Source organism: Gigantopelta aegis, chromosome 1, assembly GCF_016097555.1.
Source record: "Gigantopelta aegis isolate Gae_Host chromosome 1, Gae_host_genome, whole genome shotgun sequence".
Classification (NCBI taxonomy): Eukaryota; Metazoa; Mollusca; class Gastropoda; order Neomphalida; family Peltospiridae; genus Gigantopelta; species Gigantopelta aegis.
Window position 1 is genome coordinate 31,795,968 of NC_054699.1, and position 24,105 is coordinate 31,820,072.

Sequence of the window (24,105 nt, forward strand, 5' to 3'; positions counted from 1 at the left end):
CCACGCAGTGTCATTTCTATTAAAATGAGTCATCTTAAAATATTTTTGAGGAGTGAAAAATTAGTTGAAGTAATTAAAAAATTTGTTGGCAAAGCTCTTTACACTGTGTTTTAATTTAACTCTTTATTATTTCTATCGATGTTGATCATCACTTCATTTTCTTTTCAACATCACCTGTCCTCAGACTAATGCATATTCCCTGAAGGATAGTAGTCTGAAAAATAACAACGTCTGAACAATAAGAGTGAAGGAAAAAGAAGGAAGTTACAGTCACGTGACTGGGGCAGTAGAAGAATGTTAGGCCATCCCATTGGCTGTTGGGATGTTTGAACCAGACTACTATCCTTAGGGGAATATGCACTAGTTTGAGGACATGTGATGTATCTATAAAAGAGAAAACACTACAATTTTCTCCATTTTACATTTTTAATGCTAGTGTCTCATTAAATATTCATTCATTCATTTTAACAATGATTTATAAGATAATGATATCTGTGTATATGACTAGTATTTAATTTTCGAAAACTAAAACATTCTTTGGTGCATCCTCAAATAGAAGTTTACTTGCGTTTATGATATGAGGATCCCTGGGATTTGCCTGGGTGTTTAAGGGTTGCAACCTAAAAATAAAGTGTCCTTTTTAAATTGGTTTGTACGAAATAACCTCATTGTTTTTCTCTTGTACAGGTACCTTTACTGTTGAATCTTTTTCTCTCTTGGCAATATTATGCATTTATTTTATTGTTAGCTCTTTTTTTAATGTGTCCATTGCTGTTCTGGATATTTGTTGCTACAACTTTATTGGATTTTTCATCTCAGTATTTGTGGATCACTGTTTGACTTAGCACTGCTTTTACTTCAACTGTCCTGGATCAATTATCTACATGTAGTTGTATGTTCTTTTGTTTTTCCTTAGCTGATGAAAGCCATAGCTGAATTGAAAATTACTCAACCAACAGCCGTTCTTGCGGAGGGGGAGAGAGCCTATCTTGTTTTGTTGTGTGCACAAAAGGTTTTTATATTAATTTTGTTTTCTGTCTGTCTATCTCAACAAAGTGTTTTCAGGTAAAACATGCTGCAGGCCCGTAGCCAATGGGGGGTCGGGGAGGTCAACCCCCCCCCCCCCCCCCTTACTGGTGGCTTTTTTTTTCAATATGCCCCTGGACCCCACTAAACAACTCAGGCAGCTCGGTTTTGAAGACGAGCTCCAGTCTCTTTTTAAGGGTATTTCCTTGTTTTAACGTCACTCTCTCATTCAGGGATGAGAAAAAAAATGACAATTTGTATTTTCAGCTGAAATTAGCCAGGGTCCAGGGCAGAGCCCTGGTCAGGGGGTCAGGGGGGCGAAGCGTTCGATTACCACTGCAGAAAACAGTAGAAAATGGCGGTTGTTTTGCACATAACGGCCTAGAACTGTAAGGGCTACGCTGATTGGTCTCAATATCTCAGACATCTCAATTTTAGCCAATCACAGTAGTCATCGTAAACCGTACTAAACACATACACACAAAGCTAGTTTTGTTTTATTTTCGTATACACATGGTGCGTCAAAATAAACATGGCGGCCGCTACATTACGATAGCCGCTGCATGACGACCTCAACTTTAACTGATATTTCCACAGAGTGCAAGGCATGTACCCCCCCAATTTTCTCAATGAATTTACACGTTTCACAGGATTGACCCTGGGGGTCCAAAATTCGCGGATCCGTGGAAAATTCTCATCCCTGCTCATTTCACTCTGTTGTGCTTGTGTTCCAGGATTGAAACACCTCAGTGGATCCATTCAGCTGATTGGGGTTTTTCTCAATCCAACCAGTGCACCACAACTGGACAAAGGTCGTGGTATGTGTTTACCTGTCTGTGGGAAAGTGCATATAAAAGATCCCTTGCTCTATTAGAAGAAAAAAAATGTAGCGGGTTTCCTCTGATGACTACGAGTCAGAATTACCAAATGTTTGACATCCAACAGCTGATGATTTATTAATCAATGTGCTCCAGTAGCAGTGGTGTAGTGTGGGCGGGACCACCGGGGCAATTGCCCTGGACGCAAAGTTCTGGACTGGTGGAAGGGACTCGGGGGAGTGCTAATGGTCAACTGGTTAGGGGCGCAATACTTGCCTTGCCCCGGGCGCTGGCAACCCACACTACTCAAACAAAACAAACAAACTCATTTCACTCTATTGTAACTTCAACTAGATGTGTAAGTTTGTAGATTAACCAAACTTAAGAGTCCATTTTCACGAGTTGAAACTAACGTCTGTGACTAACTTTTCTTGTTTTAAACGGCCTCGGTGGTGTAGTGGTTATGCCATCGGACTTCTGGCTGGTAGATACTGGGTTCGTATCCCACCTGAGGCAATGGGGGATTTTTCATGCTAGTACCGGCTTCAACCCAGAGTGAGTGCACTGCTAGGCTCAATGGCTAGGTGTAAGGCCACATAACATGTACACCGAGTTTCACCCACTTCACGGGTGCGATTATAGATGTGTCTCCTGAGTGTATGACCCCACATGGGGGATGATTACCCGGCATGCACTGCAGGTTACATGTACCCCAGGCTCGGGTGATACCGAGATAGCTTAACTGACAACAAGCGTGGAGCATGGACCTGTCATGTAGTCCCATACCGAAATGGAAATACTGCGGCTTCACCATTCATCTCATCATCATCGATGTCTGCAATGTCCAAAAATACAAAAAATGTCTTTGTCTCTGTGTTAAATGTTTGTGGCATTTAAAAAAAAAAAAAAAAAAATTCTTGTTTCAGAACAACGCCTCTGCGAGTGAAGTGTTACAGTCTGCCAAAGATGTCCTGTGTCAGTCTATTAACTCAAAGGTGTCTGTTGCCAAGGTGGGAAAAGACAATATTGGACACATGTTGGTAGTGAAGGGAAACCTGCAGCCATCAGAGATAGCCAGTGTCATACAAGATTCATTTGTCAAGAGTGTTAGCAGATAGCAGCGCTTCCAGAAAGAATTTTTTGTGTTTGTCTAAATAATAAATAGTGGTGTTCTCATTGGCGATTATAATGGAAAATGAATGAATCACTTAGGTTCTAGCAAGGAGATGATTGACTATACAATCTAACATATACATGTATGCATATGTGAGTGACATAAAATATTTTTGGTTTTAATATATATACATGTATGTGTATATATATAGATACATACACAGTAAAACTCCCCTAAACCGGACACCCTCAGGACCAAGTAAAAAGTCTGGTTTTAAGAGGTATTCTGTTTAGAGAGGTTCTCTTCTGCACATATTTAAAAAGAGACCATGAAAAACATCTGCTTTTGAGGGAATTCCGGTTTACAGAGGGTCCAGTTTTGAGAGGTTTCACACACACACACAGACACACACACACACACGGACACACTCACACACAGACACACACTCACACAGACACACACACAGACAGACACACACACAGACACAGACAGACACACACAGACACACACTCACACAGACACACACTCACACACAGACACACACACACACACACACACTGACAGACACAGACAGACACACACACACACAGACACACTCACACAGACACACTCACACAGACACACACTGACACAGACACACACACACACTGACATAGTATATTTTTTACTCGGAGTGATAGTAAAATTAATGTATACATAAGAACGGTGCAGTGTGTTTTTACTGTTTAACAGTAAATGTATAGTTTGTTTTTACTGTGTGATTGACAGTAAATTTATACAAACAGAATATGTTTTCACTTTGTAATGTTTATAACAAACCTGTATTGCGTGTGTGAGTGATATTAAAGGTATACAGACAGACTGAGTATGTTTTCACTTTGTAATGTTTATAACAAACCTGTATTGCGTGTGTGAGCGATATTAAAGGTATACAGACAGACTGAGTATGTTTTCACTTTGTAATGTTTATAACAAACCTGTATTGCGTGTGTGAGCGATATTAAATTTATACAGACAGACTGAGTATTTTTTATACTGTGTAATGTTTATAACAAACCTGTAAATGTGTGTGCTTTTGCTGTGTAATATTCATTTCAAGACTGTAGAAAGTATGAGTGATGGTAAAATGTTTTACAAGTTTATAGAGTATTTACCAACATATTTGTTTGTACCAAATGTAAATAGTTTTATGTAGGTAATCAGTACTAATGTATTAAACAAGTTGCTGCAATATATTTTGGTTTGTTTTATGTTTTATATTATATCTACAGTCATTGGGTCAAATGATTGAACTCCTTTGTGTCGAACCCATTGGACTTCTCCTATCCCAACCAGTGTATGAAAGGATGTGGTATGTACTGTTCTGACTGAATGAAAGTGCACATAAAAGATCCCTTGATGGTAACGGAATTCCTCTGAAAGATTACATTGAAATTGTCAGATGTTTTTAGTGTTTTCCCTAGCTTGTTTTAGCATGGTGCAGCACCATGCCTCAATAGTCCAGCACCATCTTGCCTCAATCAGCGCCATGCTGCCCTGAGATTAAACAAGCCTTTTTCAGTAATTCTAAAATTGCCTTTATAAAACGCCCAAAAAGGTATTATTAATTAATAAAATATGCCTTTTATATCTTACCATTCATTTATTAAAACAAGCACATAAATTACATTAATGTTTATTTCAATTAATTTTTTGTGTATTTTTAATGAAAAACAAGTGCCCTGAAAATGGTGAAAATGCCCCAAAAGAGTTTGGTCTACCATGCCTTGCCAAATTTCTAGGGAAATCACTAGTTTTATATCCGTTAGCAGATAATTAATAAAACTGCTCTAGAGGCGTCTTTTAACAAAATTGTGTGGTTACCAAAATTACATTTCTTAGCAATGTATAGAAACATGTTTTTATTTTGTAGGAAATTAACCAGCTTGACTTTCATTTGACATTTGAGATACTGTAGTGTCATCTGACAATTGTTGGTACACATGGCAATCGGCAGTGCTGAATAAATTCTGAATTTCGCAATAAGATCATTTTATAATTTAGATGTAAATAGTTTGACATGAAATTGTGTCTTTGTTCATTGTACTGATATTCTAAACAAAACAAAATATTTAATATATAATTGTAGTCGGTCAAAAGGGTCTATTAGTTGGGGAAATCATAACACAAACGGGTGCATATCCAGGATTTTGCAGAGGAGTGAATCTTCATGCAACCAATTAAATGGAAATTGCATATTAGCGGTGAATGTACTTTAAAATAGGTTGGGGGGGTGGGGGTATCTAGCTCAGTTGGTTTGAGTGCTCGCCTGAGGTGCTTGCATTGCAGAATCGAACCACCTTTGCTGATCCATTCAAATGATTGGGGTTTTTTTTTATTCTTGTTAAAACTAGTGCACCACAACTGGTCAAAGGCCGTGGTATATGCTTTCATGTCGGTGGGAAAGTGCATATAAAAATCCCTTGCTGCTAATAGACAAATTTAGCAGGTTTTCTCTGATGACTATGTGTCAGAATTACCAAATGTTTGATATCCAATAGCCGATGATTAATTAATTAATGTGGTCTAATGGTGTCGTTAAACAAAAGAAACTTTTTTTTTTAAATAAGTGCAAGCAAACGTTTCGTCGTGACAGTAGGCCTATTCATAATTTTCAAGGTACTATAACATACGGTAGTTACAAGTGCTATATTTCGCTATTTTAAATTTATTTGTTCCAAGTTAAATTTGACATGTATTTTAATTGAAATTAATTTGATTGCAATGTAAGCTTTTGCTAAACGAAAACGTGTGTGTGTGTGGGGTGGGGAGATTCTTATATAGATTGTCCCCCGGCGTTGAAAAGTGAGGGGGACGCGTCCCCCCTCCCCGCACCGATCGACGCCCATGCCCTCTAGCCCTCTCCTGGAGTCGGCGTGGGTGGAGAACAATCTCTAGTGGAAGCACAAAAGCCGTATTTTACTTTTAATGCATATGGAGTGGGGGGGGGGGGGGGGCGTACATTTTTCCTTCTCAAGTGTGTGGGGGGGGGGGGGGGGGGGGGGTGAGACCGTCCATGGCACACAGATAGGTGTAACTGGATTTACAATGACCCAACGGCTATATCAGGCAGAGCCGTAGCTAAAGATTTGTTTTGAGTGGGGGGGGGGGGGGGGGGGGCAGATGGATTCTGCTCATACCTAAAACTCCTCAAACATTGTTTAGCTCTGTCCTGTACCCAACCCGTGCAGGAGACATGCAGTAAATTTTAGGTTTCGCACTCGTGAGTCTGAGAAAGAACGGTAGACACGGTTAAAATCAGGACCAGTGCTGCTAGAGCCAACCCCATGCATCTTTATCGGCCCACAAAAAAGATCCAAATCTCCACACATAGGCTCCTATTTGTGTAGGGGGTGGGGTGGGGTGTGGGGGGGGGGGGGGGGGACAGACTGATTTTTGCTCGAATTAGGCCTAAAGAAAAATGCCCGAATCTGCATGATAACATTTATTCATAATCAGCATTACTACCAAACAGCTAGCTATATATAGGGTTTAGGGCCTCCACGAGTCCAACATATTGGACTCTAGTACCCAAGGGTTAAACTCGACCCGGACCTGAGTACGTGACACTTATACTAGATAATTATAAGAATAAAGTAAAATAGCATTATTTTCCAGCGCTGAACATGAATGCTAAATCATGCCATTGTATTGCATTTAGGGCCTACAAACCGGTTGATACTTTCAGTATTGTGATGGACGACCAGATTAAAAAGAGAAACTAGCGTATGGTCATATAATTATTGTGTGACTTAAATCGTTGATTATCTACTGCTGAAATTATTGTCCTACGTTGTCCATTACATTATAGTTGATCAATGCATTCCACCTTGTACGAGTACTCGAGTCCTGTGAAAGGTATCGGTCCTTGCTAGACTCGACCCGTGCCCGAGTACTCGTGGATACCCTAATAGGGTTGCAAACGAATGACTACACATTTTCACATGGATTACAACTAATTTTGACGGTAGAATGACGGAAATACATGGTAAAAAGATCTCTGGTTAGCACATTTAGACCGAATTTGAGGTTTTTCTCCAGCACTAGTGGGGCAGTCCCCCCTGCCCCCATGTGTCATACGCTTATGGCTTCACATTTAAAAGAGAGTTGTTAAAAACGCGCCGAATGACGTTAAGAAGAGGATTTTCTATTAGTTTTACAGGACAACCCCCTCCCCCCTCCAGCCAGCTACGGCGCTGTAATGTTGCAAACGTATCACAGCCCTTTTTTTCTTCTTTTTTTTTACATGGATTATAAATAATGTTGCGGGTAGAATGATGGAAATACACGGAGAAATGGTTTTAGGTCAGCTCATTTTACCCGAATACCTCTTTTTTTTTTATCACCGGCTTCGGTGGTGTAGTGGTTAGGCCATCGGTCTACAGGCTGGTAGGTACTGGGTTCGGATCCCAGTCGAGGCATGGGATTTTTAATCCAGATACCGCCTTCAAACCCTGAGTGAGTGCTCATCAAGGCTCAATGGGTAGGTGTAAACCACTTGCACCGACCAGTGATCCATAACTGGTTCAGCAAAGGCCATGGTTTGTGCTATCCTGCCTGTGAGAAGCGCAAATATAAGATCCCTTGCTGCTAATCGGAAAGAGTAGCCCATGAAATGGCGACAGCGTGTTTCCTCTCAAAATCTGTGTGGTCCTTAACCATATGTCTGACGCCATATAACCGTAAACAAAATGTGTTGAGTGCGTCGTTAAATAAAACATTTCTTTCTTTCTCTCTTTTTGCAAGACTGAAAACACTTCGATGCTTCGTTCATTAAGGTGCACCAATACAATACAGAATAACTAGTATGGAAGTGTCAAGCTTGAACAAGTTGACTTTGAGATTTTTCACGTCAATTTTTGATAAATGCACGGTTATTACTAATGTCAGGTATCAGTGAAGTCACCAGTCATTGGTTGTAAACGAATTTTACCATAATGAGGTATTAGATTAGATTTCTAACATACAATAATTATAATGTTGTCTGACAACAAATTGTAAATGTCCGAATGTCCGTCTTGCTCTCAACAGCAGAGTATTTGGGTTATGATGGGACACAATCAGGGCCGGATTTAGACCTTGGTGGTCCCAGGGCACTTCAGGTTCGGGAACCCCTCAACATAGAAATTAAATTACATGACAAATGAAAAAATTAACTAATTTTATAATTATTAACTTTTTTAATAAAGGAAGTCCTTAGCCGGGGGGGGGGGGGGGGGGGGACCTCTGGCATGGGGGCCCGGGGCAATAGCCCACTTTTCCCTCTTATAAATCTGACACTGGACACAATCATTTCATTTCAGCATTGAATTACATGTACTGTTACTGTAAAGCCTGCATTCTATATATGAGTACAGCTCAGATCATGGGTACAGAAACTGTTACACCTAGGTCAAATATTAAACTTTGCACAAATCATGTGAAATGACACTAATTTACTGACTGATATCTAAACTATGTAGATTTATAACTTGCAGATCAAGAACATAAGAATTTTGCTCTTGACGGAGCATTTCATAGCAAGACATGCATATCTTCTGCTCATAACATGGTGTCTTGTGATGCATAGTAACTAACAATAAATAAGGTCATTTCACAATTAAACCCAAAAACAAACATGAATAAGTGGAAGACTATGTGAAGACACCAAAAAACCCAAATTGTGTATAACTTAAAGTTTAGAAGTGACACTGTAAAATAGACACCGTTATGAGCAGCAGATTAAAAAAAAAAAGTTTCCAGGTAAAGAAAACTAACACCATTGGACATATACAACAATGAACACAATATGGTACATGGAAATAGATTTATTCATCATTTATGATAACCCAAAATCAATAGCACACATTGAAGTAGAAAGACTATTTCAAATCACCTTCTGTGCATAACACAGACACTGATTATGCCAAAATACATCATAAAACACTGCAAATCATACAGATGTGACCCCATTTGACAGAATGACTTAATCATTCCTAGGATGTGTTAGCTTGTCTTTTGTAATAATAAAAATAAAAAAATACAATGTACTAGTATATATATATGCTATAGACTTGTGACACAGAAAACCGGTAAAATATGTTTTTAAAAACTGAATCTTTGTAATATTTCGAGTTCACTTTTATAATGAATATAAAAGATTGGAAGTAGAAGCTCTGTAAATATACTCAGCAGGATAATATTGCCTCTCAATTAGTGTTAAGTTATAACATCTTACTTTAATGATTAGGAGAAGAAAAAAAAAACAATAAACGAAATATGCGGAAAAAATAGTTGGCAATCACTGGAATAAAACTTGTAATTTGATCATTGGGATCCAATACTAAACAGAAATCATGTAGGCAATTTGTGTCTTTAAAAGAAATCCTTGGAACAGGCATAATGTCCAGGATCTTATTGGAGAAAAAAAACGAGGTGTCCAATACATCAGACATGACATAGTGCTGCCCCATTTTCCTCAGGAAACGCAGCTCTGTTCCATCATCATCAACACTTTCAACCTGCAAAATATGAAAATGTCACATTATATAACAAGCTTGTACAATGTACTGACAAAATGTAAGGGTCATGCTTTAATGTTGATTTTCAGTATAGATTGTAAACAGAAAAAACTCCACATTTGTTTCATGTTTGTGCTGTTGCTTCTGTTGTTTATCTTACAAGGTTTGTTGTCAACATCCAAATAAATTTTCATGAGGTTTAAATAACTAAGTAATTTAATCCAAAACTTAAATCTGTTTTGTACATTCCATAAAGTTTTTTTTGGCACAAATGGCAAAAGGGGGTTAGGATCGGTCAGGTAAACCGAGCCACACATATTATTTAATTTGGTCTAATTGTATTTTACTTCCAGGTTCCTTGTAATAAAGTGTTAAAATGTAAAAAAACAAACACTTTAAATAGTTAACATAAAATAATACCTAAAAGTTATCTTTATAGATAAAACAACTAAGTCAATATTTTTTGTAGCATTTTTTTGTTAAAGTTTGTGGTTGCTATGGTTATGAAAATGCCTACATAAATAGCCAATGAAAAGATGGATTTTGATTATTTAAAGTTTTTTCGGCCATAACAAAGACTAACTAAAATAATCCTCAAAAGACTGTTCAGACATCTGCTTAAAACTTTTCTGTTCAAAGATTTTGATTACCGAATAGAAGTACATCAAACACAAAATAAAAGAACTTTAACCCTTTTTTGTTTCACCATCAAAGACTACAAAGAACAAAGTGGCTAGTCTTGTTAACACACCTTTTAGAACAGGTGGCAATTAGGGGCAATAAAAATTATAAAGGTAGACACAGGTGGGCCACACAGGTGGGAGGTGTTACTATACACTACATTCAACCTCACTTTGAATCTGTAGTATCAAAAGGATGTGGATTATCACATTGGTGATAATTAAAAGTTCAAAATATTTCAAAAGACAACATCAAAGGCTTTTTTCTAAGCTTTGTACTCTTGTACTTCAACAAATAAATGGAGTCTGTGTTATGAGCAGCATGCCAGGAGTAAAATTGAGTTAAAATTTACTTATTTATTACAAAAATTAGGCAGATATATTTCAAGCACTATTTCATTAATGTGGACCAACATAAAGCTGGTTTAATTAATTAGGCACATTGATTTGCAAACAATCACTTCAGCTCATAACAAAGGTTCCAAAAATTTAAATAAAATGGGTGTCTGTGTTATGAGCAGAATACCATGAGTTACAATTGGGTTAAAATTAGCTTATTTATTACAAAAATTAGACAGATATATTTCAAGCACTATTTCAATAATGTGCACCAACATAAAGCTGGTTTAATTAATTAGGCACATTGATTTGCAAACAATCACTTCAGCTCATAACAAAGACTCCAAAAATTAAAATAAAATGGGTGTCTGTGTTATGAGCAGAATACCATGAGTTAAATTGGGTTAAAATTTGCTTATTTATTACAAAAATTAGACAGATATATTTCAAGCACTATTTCATTAATGTGCACCAACATAAAGCTGGTTTAATTAATTAGGCATGTTATATGCGAACTATCACTTCTGCTCATAACGAAGACGCGATTCTAATGGTGAGAGAATGACCATCAAAAATGCATTTATCATCATAAAATTTATCACAAAGTGTCTCAAGTAAAAAGAAGAAACATTAACAAAAGAAATACTAACCTTCCATTCGTGTGCACTGCTCGGTTATCAACCAAATTGAAGAAAAACGTCCTTGGATCAAATTGTCTTCCGCTCATAACAAGTGTCAAAACCAACAGACACGAACGCAGATCAAGCTCTCTTTGTAAATCACAACGTGCTTGGCACAAACCAATGACGCGTTGCTTTTAGTAAACAACTTGTGGAATGTATTAAGCAAATTTACAATATATCACAATTTTACCCAAAGTTGCAGCGTGTGTTCTTTCGCTCATAACGCACAGGACACCAATCACTTGCGAGTTATATATATGACCATAAATTACGTAATTTTACAATCACAAATCTCAGTTTTGTCCTGTGTACAGTACTAAAGTGTACATATTAAGCCATGTGGTCTTTGTGACGAAAAAACACTTTGTTGCAGTAGATACATGCGTCGTCTAGCATTAATGTAAATAAGACACTAATGGTTATGAGCGGAATGTAGATTTATCGCCAGTAAAATCATGCAATTTACTTAAATATACATGGAAACAATTTAATGAGAAAATAACAAGAGTATTTATCTTATGTTAGGTGGTAGTTGTGGTCTGTATATTGCTTTTGTACATGGGGCATTTGTTGATCAAAATTTGTAGTCGTCATGATGTAACAAAATGGCCATGGTTTTTACCCACTATTACTGTCGTTTTAGCTTTTTCCTGAACTTGGTGCAAACCAAACATAGCAAACTTTGCTCCTACTAGGTTCTATAAAGTCTTTCCTGGACATAGTTGTAAAAGCAACTTTGAAATTTTTTACATATCCTTTGAAAATTGATTTTTTGTTCAACATACACTCAGTGTACCTATGATCTGAGCCGTACTCATATATGATCTACACATTGGTTAATATATAATATGGATACAAAAATATAATATATTTTTGCCAAAATGATAATCTACATACATTATCCAGGCCCTAATCTTGCCGGTGAAATGAGCGGATTTTTTTCAGTGAAAGTCAACTCAAGTCGCCGAGTTATTAGCAGTAGTGAGAAGTCGAAGTCGCCTCCGTAATATTCTGGACCTAATCCGATTTCAGAAACGAAATCACACAACAGACGTCACGACCCTGTGTCACAATATGTCAGCCTGTGTTTTTTCTTTGGCACCAGACTGTAAGTTGTAACCTCAAGTAACCATGAACCAGCCTCTTAACGGGAAGTGGTTTCTGCACACATGCACTGTAATTTGCGATTGATTTGATGAAATGTTTTACCTTGTTCAATTTATTATCAAAAGAAACCAACAAATGTCAGTTTCTGTTGTGAAGAGATTAAATACATATCATAGTGACAAATCTAATGTTGATATTCTTCAGATACACCCGTAAACCGGGCTATTGTTTTTCAAAGAGATGCATGTCGCGCCATATGTTGTGACCAGTCAAGCGTTTTTAATCATCAGCCACATTCATTTCAGTAATGCCAGAAAATACTATTTAATACTTTAATTTTAACATGATGGCACTTTATCAACTACTTAATAATATCACATTTTTGAAGAATCATATCGGCCTCCCCCACCCAAACCCCCAATACTTGCTGCTGGTAATAACTTGGTACTTGGTGATGACTCGACCAGAAGCGGTCAGGCCCTTTATAAGGGCCCCATGGGCAACCTAGGGAGACACCACAGCATCGTAGAGGTCTAAAATTAATGAGCTACTCTTGATTCACTAATATCAAAACCTATATTAGCTCGGCCATTTACCTTTCGACCGACCGTTCAGAATTGCGCCAAATTCCCTCAATCAAAATTGCGCACCCTTTTTTCTTTGGTATTTAACTGCTCCATTCAAATTCCATATCACCACCACCACCCCCACCCACCTGCTACCGATTTGATCGGGCTGCTGGTGCTCCCTTGCACCTCCCCCACCTTTCCTGTCATGGACGGAGGAGCCAGCCAAGGCCGGCTCTTTTGACCATGACAGGCATGCGCTACAACAGCTTGTTCTGAATGTGCACGTAAAACCCTATGACATGACATGACAAGAATCATACATACAACTGTTTTGTTGAAATTTTATTACCGGAAGATGTATTTTATATCCAAATATTATGTTAGAACCAAGTGTAAAATTCAGAAATTTTTTGATTGAACGTGAAAACTGTCAAAATATACCCGATAACTGTTCACTTTGTGTTATTTTATTAAACTTCTCCCCTTTTATCTGGAAAAGGAGAAGTCACTTATCTACTTTTTCATTTCTGTATTAGGGCCTGGGTATCTCTTCATGGATTCGTTTTCATGTGTACCTAAATAAAAACATATATTACATGTACATAATTTATGTAAATAGCTACATGTATATATATATATATATATATATATAGGTAAAATGTACCATCTGAAGGGTGAAACATGACATTAACTTGCATGGTCCTTATATTCCTAAAGTCTATATAATTCTAACCAATTGTGTAATCGAAAGTTGATGAGCTGTTGCCAACCGAATATAACCGTTGACAGGCGTCAAATTTGGCAAATTAGAGAGCAGGCGATTTGGCCTACACTGTTGGAGATTTTTTGAGAACATTAAGACCAGAAGGCATAGCAACACGGCAAATTTCAGTAAATCAACTTACAGGAGTTGTTTTTCAGTATGATGACTAATTACATGTATCAACTCCCATCAGTAGACCCATTGGACTATGTCTCGTTCCAGCCAGTGCACCATGATTGATATATCAAAGGCTGGGGTATTAGCTATCTTGTCTGTGGGGTGATGCATATAAAAGATCCCTTGCTACAACGGGTTGCCTCTCTAAGACTATATGTCAAAATTACCAAATGTTTGACGTCCAGTGGTTGATGATTAATAAATCAATATGCTCTAGTGGTGTCGTTAAACAAAACAAACTTTTAATTACATGTACTAACATGCAAAATGAGACATGGACAGTTTGGTCTAAAGATGCTGTTTAATTTCTAGGGCATTGGAGCATATACAATGTATCCATGACTTGAACACTACAGTAATTTCCTAAATTCCAGCCCTGCAATGATCGATGATAAAATTCCAACTGATTCCAAACACTAAGCTAGGAACCAAGCAGACAGTGTAAAAAAAAATATAGAACAGAGCTTCTAGATTATGGTAACCCCACTCACATGGCTAGTGATATTCAATGTTGGGCTAGTAAACAACTACTATTGTTATGCCTGACGGCTAGTGAAAAAAGAAGAAGTCAAGTGTTGCAGTTGAGTCTATTTTGTAAATATGAATATCCTGCCCCAACCCCAACCCCCCAATGTAAGTGTGTGTATGCTCTTTCTCCCTCTTTAGATGACATCCAATAATTATTATTATTTAGTAAATATGTGTTACCTTTAGCAAAGTAGGGCTAGTGAATTTGTTTAAATCACTGATCCCGTGGCTAGTGAATTTTATTTTAAAAAAATTCTAGAAAAAACTAAAGTGTCATTTAAACAAATATTCTTTTCTTTTTAGATTGCCTTGATGCCTGACGATGAGTACGATAGAGCTGAAGAAATGTGGCGTCAAGTTTGACCCACCTGCTCTTGTCCTAATGTACATGGACCGCAAGGCGAACAAACTGAGACTGAGGACGATGCCGCTACGCAACTTCGACAAATCATCGAAACTCGAAAACGTCATTGAAGGCCTCAAGTCGAAGCAGGCGAAATACGTCGCTCACATCCAACCCGCACAGCTGCTGAGACTGTTGACAATCATTAAAGACAAGCTGAACGGAATGAGCCTGGAGGCAAGTCTAGCGCGGAATGATGCCCTCGATCAGATAGATCCAGATGAAGACTTGAACAAGCTCGACGAGGAGACTCTGTGGAGGAAGAAGTTACTCATGGACAAGGAGTTCGAGAAAAACAGGAAGAAACCTGGCGATCCAGAATTTCAGTATGAGGTGACTGAAGAATTCGAAACCGAAGGTCCTGGGATTGAATCTGCTGGCTGGGACTCAGATGGATCTGATCCTGAATTTTAATTGGTTGAATTCTGAGGAAGTGGATGAAATCTGAATTCGGATGGGCTAAATTCTGAGGGATTGGATGAAATCTGAATTCGGATTGGATGAAATCTCAGGAAGTGGGTTAAATCTGAATTCTTATTGGTTAAACCCTGAGGAAGTGGTTTAGATCTGAATTCTAATTGGTTGGATTTTGATGAAGTTTCTATATTTAAAATTTTATTGATTAAACTCACATGATTACTGTAGATCCTGAAATTAACGCGTCCCAAAATTAATGCGAGTTACAGTGGTCAGACTAAAATACGACATCAAATTAATGCAAGTGGTCTCCCTTTGAAATATTAACTTTCCTAACACCACATGTCTGTGTACCTTTTGATTAAATCCAAGTTACAGTAGTCTTCAATGACATCAACTCCCTAACATGTCAGTGTAAACACCAGTTCACCTATTTAGTACCTATTGGATTTGATGAGATCAACTCAAAGCATATTTTTGGGCCCTACTTTACTTTAAGTTGATAGCAATTTACCATTACAATAATACAGAGCTTCTAGAATTGTTTATAAATCAGATATGTCATTAAAAAAATTACTTCTACTAGGGGAGATAGATACTTGAAAACACTCAGAACATTAGGGGGAGATAGAGCTTGAAAACACTAACATTAGGGCTTGGAGTGGGGTCAGTATATTCATATTTACTAAATAGATTAAACTGCAACATTTGACTCTTTTTTTTTTTTTCACTAGCCGTCTGGCATGGCAATTGTAGTTATTTACTAGCCCAGCATTGAATATCACTAGCCACGGGAGTGGGGCTACCATAATCTAGAAGCCCTGCTGTATGCCAACACAGTTGCAGGGAACTTGAACAATAAAGACAAAGAAAAGTTTGACCACAATATTAGCATGCTAAAACCCATTCACGTCAGATGGATCGTGACAGGATGGCCAAAGACTCTGCAATCGTCACACGTGGCTGGCAGCTTGCTGGACTATTGGACAATTAGCAGGGCTAGCTCTACCACTCACTAAATTCGCCAACTGCGAATTTTGAAAGCAGTTGGCGAATTTTATTTTAGTTTGGCGAAATAATTTCATGTAATAATTGACATTTTAAAGAAAATAACGGACAATTTCTGCAATTTTTGAAGTTTAATAGACAAGTTGGCGAAATGTTTTGAAGTTTAATAGACAAGTTGGCGAAATGTTTTGAAGTTTAATAGACATGGCGAAATGTTTTGCTCACCCAGAGCTAGCCCTGAATTAGTCAGTCTACTTTACGATGATTTGTGCTCCAGTTCTGTTTTATAAATATATTATAATTTTTTTTTTTTTTTTTTTTTTGGGGGGGGGGTGCGATTATGTTTTAATAACGTGGGACACATACAAAACATAGAAATAAATGTGTAATATTATTAATGCGAATAACATGAACTCAAATTTTTCGCATTAATTTTATGATCGCATTGATTTCAGGATCTACAGTATATTATATCAGTTTAGGATTATTTTTTTATGAAGACACATATATGTATGTATAATGATAATCTTATTTGGCTAAACTTATAAGTGATTAAATCAGAGATTGGCCATTCAGATTCAAATACTTTGATTCTGACTGGTGATTATAATTTATATAATATAAAATAAATTATTTCATCAGTGATACACAATCCTGTATTTCATTATGGACAATCAAAAACTGGAAAAAGTTCATCTGTATTAGTTTCCACTTGTTTCAGCATTAGAGATTTATCCATCAGCATTTGTTTTTATTCATAGTTTTTAGTCATCAACATCATGAGTTACATTGTATTACTCATCTGCATTAGAGTTTTACTTTCCTTTCAGAAAAATATTTTTATCTACGCACGTGTAAATAATAATGTAGATGATTAACTATGCAAATATTTATTAAAGGCAGCAATTACATTATACTCCATTATGCTCTAGATAGAATAAGAGTGACGTCACCACAGTGGTACCAGCTATATAGGTACTGTACCTCATGTATCCATGTTTGTTTATTTTATTAATATTAAACAGGGCTTGAAGTCAATGTCACCTGCTGTATATAGCTATGATATGAATTACTTTAGGTCAGAGGTTTTACTGATGGCAGTTTTTTTGCTGCTGGATAAACAACATTCTGTTTTTTGAAGAGATATTGTTTGGTTTTTAATTTCGTGTTTATTTGTTGCAAAAGTTACTGGTATTAAATTGGTATGGGTAGGGTTAATATTAAAATATGTTAGCAGTTGGCCTTCGAAAAACACTTCTGAAATGACCATAGGTAGCAAAAAGTTTGTTTTGTTTAACAACACCACTAGAGCACATTGATTTATTAATCATCGGTTATTGGTAATTTTGACATATAGTCTTAGAGAGGAAACCCGCAACATTTTTTACATTAGTAGCAAGGAATCTTTGATATGCACCATCCCACAGACAGGATAGCACATACCACAGTCTATGATATACCAGTCGTGGTGCACTGGCTGGAATGAGAAATAGCTCAATGGTCCCACCGATGGAAGTTGATCCTAAACCGCCAGCGCATTAGGCGAGCACTTTACCATTAGGCTACATCCCCCCCCCCCTACCCCACACACAATCAAGCATTTTACCACAGGGCTACGTCCTGCTCCCCCCTCCTAGGTAGCAATTTCAAGCCCTGATTAAAGGTAGGTAGGAATCTTAAGCACTGTACCTGTATGTCTAACACTTTAATTTCTTATACAGTATGTGTAATAGTAATTAGTTCACATTTACATTTGAAAAGTATATTTATGAGTGTAAATTTTATTTATCTGTAAATGCAGCTCTCTATGCTATCTTTTCCCACCTAGGAGCCAGATGTCGCCTGCTTGTATTTTTATACAGATAGTATGACATGTTTCAGTCGCCAAATGAAAAACATGGCCGAATATGCAATGACAGGGTTTCTGCCAGAGGGTAAAATGGGTATGGCACCATACCCAAATGTTTTTGCAGATTAATTTTTGTAACTTAACTGTTTGATAAAATTAATTACTCTTATCATTACTGTATGATTTTCTTAACCTTAACCCTAAACCTAACCCATTTTCTTTCTGGGGGAGGCTCCCCATACCCCCCTGTCTACTGTGGTTGCATTCAGCACACCAATTGTAATTATTCAATTCTATAGCGCCATACCCAAAAATGTATTTCTGGCAGAAAGCCTGGCTGAGATGTGTTGTTATTAGGAGACCAGTAAAAGCTTGTGTTCATGATAATTTACCGGCCTCGGTGGCGTCGTGGTTAGGCCATCGGTCAACAGGCTGGTAGGTACTGGGTTCAGATCCCAGTCGAGGCACTGGATTTTTAATCCAGATACAGACTCCAAACCCTGAGTGAGTGCTCCGTAAGGCTCAATGGGTAGGTGTAAACCACTTGCACCGACCAGTGATCCATAACTGGTTCAACAAAGGCCATGGTTTGTGCTATCCTGCCTGTGGGAAGCGCAAATAAAAGATCCCTTGCTGCTAATCGGAAAGAGTAGCCCATGAAGTGGCGACAGCAGGTTTCCTCCCTCAAAATCTGTGTGGTCCTTACCCAGCCTCGGTGGCATCGTGGCAGGCCATCGGTCTACAGGCTGGTAGGTACTGGGTTCGGATCCCAGTCGAGGCATGGGATTTTTAATCCAGATACCGACTCCAAACCCTGAGTGAGAACTCCGCAAGGCTCAATGGGTAGGTGTAAACCACTTGCACCGACCAGTGATCCATAACTGGTTCAACAAAGGCCATGGTTTGTGCTATCCTGCCTGTGGGAAGAGCAAATAAAAGATCCCTTGCTGCTAATCGGAAAGAGTAGCCCATGAAGTGGCGACAGCGGGTTTCCTCTCAAAATAGGTGTGGTCCTTAACCATATGTCGGACGTCATATAACCGTAAATAAAATGTGTTGAATGCGTCGTTAAATAAAACATTTATTTATTTATTTATTTCATGATAATTTGAAGTGTTTAGAATCACCACACATCCTAGTGATTCAGTAGGATGCACATATATTTTTAAAAGGTGCCTACATAAAAAAATAAAAAAAAAGGTTTATATTTTTGTTTCACAACACCATTAGAGCATGTCAAACAACACCATTAGAGCATGTCAAACAACACCATTAGAGCATGTCAAACAACACCATTAGAGCACATTCGATTCATCGATGATTGGATGTCAAACATTTGATAATTTTAACTCAGTTTTTATTGGAAATCTGCTACATTTTTCCAGTACCATAAATCATTGCTATTGGTAAAGTTTAATTGAATTACAAAAACTTGAAATACATTTCTGAATATTTTCAATTATTCAGCAGCTGTTAATAACATTACTGCCATAAAAAAAGACCTCACTGTGCTCATAAAAAAGAGTTAATAAATTAGTGAGGTCCAGGGATAGCCCTGGATTGCTATTTTTGTTCACCAAAAAATTTGCCAATCTTCAATTTCTTTCGCCAATCTAAATATATATTCGCCAGTAACATATTGGCATTTCAGTCAAAAGATTTTTTTTTAAATCTAGTTCTTTATGATAATATAGTATATGTTAAACTGTACTTATTATTCAGTTCACGTCTTGTAATCTAATAATGAAATACTGCTGATGTCTAGGGCTGGCTGTAGCCCAGTGGTAAAGCACTTGTATGATGTGTGGTCAGTCTAGGGTCGATCCCCGTCAATGGGCTCATTGAAGTCAGTGCATCACGAGTGGTATATCACAAAAGAGACAATTTTACTTTTTGTATGCAACAGAGAATTATATAAATTGTATGATATAATTTGAAAGAATCAAGTGAATTTTGATCCAATATATATTTTCCCAAAAAGATTCACCGGACTAAGATATACACTATACATATATTTTTGCACCAAAAGTGTGAAATATAAGTACCGGTACATAATGTTTACATATTTAATAGCCTAGCAACTTATATCATTCAGTATCTGAACTTTCGAGATATGTGTGCAAAATGCTGGAATAAATGAGGTCCAGAATGCCCTTTTGTTTTGTTACAATTTTTTTTAAATATGATGAGACATCAAAATAATTTTAAAATGACAAAATAAGTTTATAAATGTCCAATTATGGAGACGTTCAACCATTACATAATGTAAGATCTGTAATGTAAGATTTTTTTTTGTAACCCTGCCCGTGTTATGTTTTGTGATGATGACAATAATAACCCCACTAAAGTTCTTTAACAATTGTCTCCCACACACTTCCTTCTTTCCCTGTCACTGGCATTAACATAAATTTATAAACATTAGATTTTCTGTTCTTATCTTTTTTCTTTTCTGCTTTATATAAAAAAACCCTCAGTAGCCCCACCAGACTGTGCTACCCCCCCCCCCCCCCCCCCCCCCCCCCCCCAGATATTGTTCCAATGCCACAGCTAGGTCTGTAGGCATGTATCTTTAATCGCTTTGGTAATAGATGTATTATTGTATATATAATAGAAAAATCATATTTTAAAGAAACAAAATGGCCAGACTGGGTGTTTTATTTTATGAAAAAACAAAAGAATTAAAAATATGTAACTCTTGATCATACTCTACGCCATGACCTCGTTATGTAACTACCCTCCTAACTTCCCGGTATGATTTATAACTGAATACTATTCATAATTAGTATGGTGTCCAATTCAAGGTTATAGCCAGTCACCCAGCATAAAGACAAAGGAAACGTCTTTATGTTATTGCTATCAAAACACTGGCGTGCGACAGTTTTTCACAAGTAGGGAAAACAACTTTTTCAGTTTCACGCCGGTTTCGAGTTTTGTATTTCTGTGCAAGGGGCGGAGGGATGTATCATGTCGGCGCTAGTATTATATCAGTAGATACAGCACAAATGAATTATAATTTCGCCATTTAATATGTTTGAAATATAATCTGTAAACATAGAAAGTTTTAACTAATAATGATTGTATATAAGTGAGCAACATTATGTATTCCTCACCAACGCATCCACTTCGTGGAAATGAACTCAACCATGTGACCTAGATTTATAACATTAACCGGTATGACAAAACATGAACCACTGACACAGGGTCTCCTACACTCAATAAATACCAGAACCCTTTCTGTAAGTCAGTATATGAGGCAATTACCGCCATACAAGAACGCACTATACTGGTGAAAGCATTAATATACATGTTCTGACATCTACTTCACCCCACCCCTTAAAATAAAATGTGTACATCTAAAGGGAAATGCATGTATCGTATGTACGCACTGCGTGGGCGAATTATAGGCACATTTATTTTAGTCCTTGGCCCAAATATTTGGTGAATAAGTGAAACTAATAATTTTGGGGCTGAATTTTCCAAAATTGATTTTTGCTGAACGGTGAGTCATAAGTAGTAGAATAAACAAAGTTTTTGGTACATAATGGATAGGAAACACTCATACAGGGTCTGCTCCACTCAATAAATATCAGAACCCTTTCTGGAAGTCGGTATATGAGGCAATAACGCCATACAAGAACGCACTATACTGGTGAAAGCATTAATATACATGTTCTGACATCTACTTCGCCCCACCCCTTCAAATAAAATGTGTACATCTAAAGGCAAATGAATGTATCGTATGTACGCACTGCGTGGGCGAATTATAGGCACATTTATTTTAGTGCTTCGCCCAAATATTTGGTGAAGAAATGTAAAAAAATTATTTTGGGGCCGAATTTTCTAAAATTGATTTTTGCCGAATGGTGAGTCATAAGTAGTAGAATAAACAAAGTGTTTGGTATATAATAGATAGGGACCACTCACATAAGGTCTCATCCACTCAGTAAATATCAGAACCCTTTCTGGAAGTCGGTATATGAGGCAATTATCGCCATAAAATAACGCTCTATAGTGGTGAAAGCACTGATATATGTTTTCTGACATCTACTTCATCCCACCCCTTCAAATAAAATGTGTACATCTAAAGGCAAGTGAATGTATCGTATGTAATGCAATAAATTATAGGCAAATTTATTTTAGTCATTCAGATAACCGAGGCCGAATTTAACAACATTGATTTTTACAAATTGCTTTGATCTAGATGCAAATGCATGTAATGCGTAACGTTACATTCAATAAATGATTAATACAAACGTTAACTATAATTTGTCTTTTCTGTTTAAAGAAAAACAAACTTTAATTATCAATTTTCCGATCTAAATTAGATTAATATGACAGTTAACCGATCTAAATTAGATTAATATGACAGTTAAGCTCGGTTATAGAGTCTTAGACTCTTCCCTCGAGAATGCCGACATAGTTTCAACTTTCTGTCTTTGGGATACTATTTAACAATCATGTCAACAGGGGTAAACTTAGGTAGGTTCGCGGACAGGTTTTGTATTTGAATTGTTAAAATACGACATTTCAGCCTTTTGAGCACAGCACAGGGGGGGGGGGGGGGGTGGGGGGGGGGGGGGGGGGCGGAGTAAGGGGTATTTTTATGGGTGGGATGAACGTAGCCTCGTGGTAAAGCGTTCACCTGATGCACGGTCGGTCTAGAATCGATTCCCACCAGGGGCCCATTGGGCTATATCTCATTACAGCCTTTCCTCCACAACTGATGTACCAAATGCCGTGGTATGTACTATCCTGCCTGTGGAATGCTGCACATAAAATACTCCTTGCTGCTAATCGGAAAGAGTAGCCCATTGCGTAGCGGCAGCGAGTTTCCTCTCTCATTATCTGTGCGACACTTATATTAGCCATAGTATGTCCAACGCCATATAACCCTTATTATAAATGCATTGAGTGCGTCGTTAAATAAACAAACCATTCTTCCTTTCCTCCAGATACCTATTTACAGCAATGTCTACAGCTGCTAGTTTACTAATGGTGATGTGTTTGCTAATGTTCGGGTGCGAGTGTCTAGCAGACGACCAGTGCAAGACAACCTGTCTGAATTACTACTGGCGATGTGACATGGAACAGGGATGCCGGGATTCGAACACAGGTCTCAGGAAGTATGCTGGGACGCCACGACCACGACGTTGTGACGACCATGACGTCAACAACAGATTCCACTGTGACGAGTAGTCACTCGGCCATAATAGGTGTTTGACAAACGTCATTGTGACGTCATCTCTGACAATCTTCTTGGCGTCCAAGATACGCTAGCTGAGTTTTATCAATGGACCATGATTTGTCAAGATCTGTTGCAAGGATCAATAAAAAAAAAAAAAAAAAAAATGTCATATCAGTAATGTTTTGGGGTTTTTTGTTTTGTTTTTTCTTATATTAAACCCAGCTAGACAGTTACATTAAAGAATGTGTCGGTGTTAGGTAGGGTTTTTATTGATGTTTTATTTAATCGAAAAAGAAATACATTGAAAAAAGTTCGGCCCTCTTTTTTCTTGGTAGCATCGGATTCCTAGAACAATTTTTTCCTCCTAGTATACATGTAGGTAGGAAACTGTTTCAAGAAGAAACCCGTACAACGTATTTAATGTGCCTTTAAATTAGATCACTTGAATATTATGTGTGTGCTGATAACACGTGCACATTGCAAAGCAACTTTATACAGCTGTTCTAGCCATGACTGTATACCGACAACAGGCGCGTGTGCAGGGATTTTAGCAGGAATACGGTGGAAGTCTAGACTGTGGCGATCAAGGAAGGTTGGGGTGGGGTGGGTGTCGAGTCACACTCTGCCAGGAAATATGTGGGGGGAGGGGGGGGGGATAATTTGCTTGAGTAGGGGTGGAGGGAATCGACCTCTGAAACCCTCAGGCGCGTATGCAGAACTTTTAGCGGGGATTGGGGGATCTAGACTGTGGCGATCGAAGTTTATAGTGGGGTCAAGTCATGCTCTTCCAGAGAATATATTGAGAGAAAAAAATGCTTAAGCAGGGAGGGGTTTCGACCTCCAAAACTTCCCCCTGCACACGCTCCTGAACAAGCTGTATGTGGGATCATTTTATAATCG

General features: G+C 37.8%; 2 protein-coding genes across 5 annotated transcripts in view; both read left to right on the plus strand.

Annotated features, from left to right (window-relative positions):
• LOC121373749 (alanine--tRNA ligase, cytoplasmic-like) overlaps window positions 1-3,212 on the plus strand; it is a 39,888-nt gene extending 36,676 nt beyond the window's left edge. For both annotated transcript variants that reach the window (XM_041500506.1, XM_041500514.1), the window contains exons 21-22: window positions 917-1,012; window positions 2,771-3,212. In XM_041500506.1, the coding sequence (XP_041356440.1) occupies window positions 917-1,012; window positions 2,771-2,962 (288 nt within the window). In that variant the 3' untranslated portion in view covers window positions 2,963-3,212. The remainder of the gene's footprint in view (window positions 1-916; window positions 1,013-2,770) is intronic.
• Window positions 3,213-7,806: 4,594 nt separating this feature from the next.
• On the plus strand, window positions 7,807-23,379 carry LOC121373766 (centrosomal protein of 19 kDa-like). Of its 3 annotated transcripts, XR_005958126.1 has the most exons (3): window positions 7,807-7,939; window positions 14,647-15,261; window positions 22,973-23,379. XR_005958126.1 is itself a non-coding variant. In XM_041500525.1 (2 exons), exon 2 carries the CDS (start codon window positions 14,666-14,668, stop codon window positions 15,158-15,160), a length of 495 nt encoding a protein of 164 aa, XP_041356459.1. In that variant the 5' UTR covers window positions 7,807-7,939; window positions 14,647-14,665; the 3' UTR covers window positions 15,161-15,669. The 3 variants fall into 3 exon arrangements, 2 of the variants coding, with proteins under 2 accessions (XP_041356459.1, XP_041356470.1); XM_041500525.1 differs by lacking the exon at window positions 22,973-23,379 and having other exon boundaries at window positions 14,647-15,669; XM_041500536.1 differs by lacking the exons at window positions 7,807-7,939; window positions 22,973-23,379 and adding an exon at window positions 11,420-12,307 and having other exon boundaries at window positions 14,647-15,669.
• The last annotated feature ends 726 nt before the right edge of the window (window positions 23,380-24,105 follow it).

Coding starts and splice junctions, on each gene's coding strand:
- LOC121373766 (XM_041500525.1), top strand. CDS start 14,666: ATGAGTACGATAGAGCTGAAGAAATGTGGCGTCAAGTTTGACCCACCT.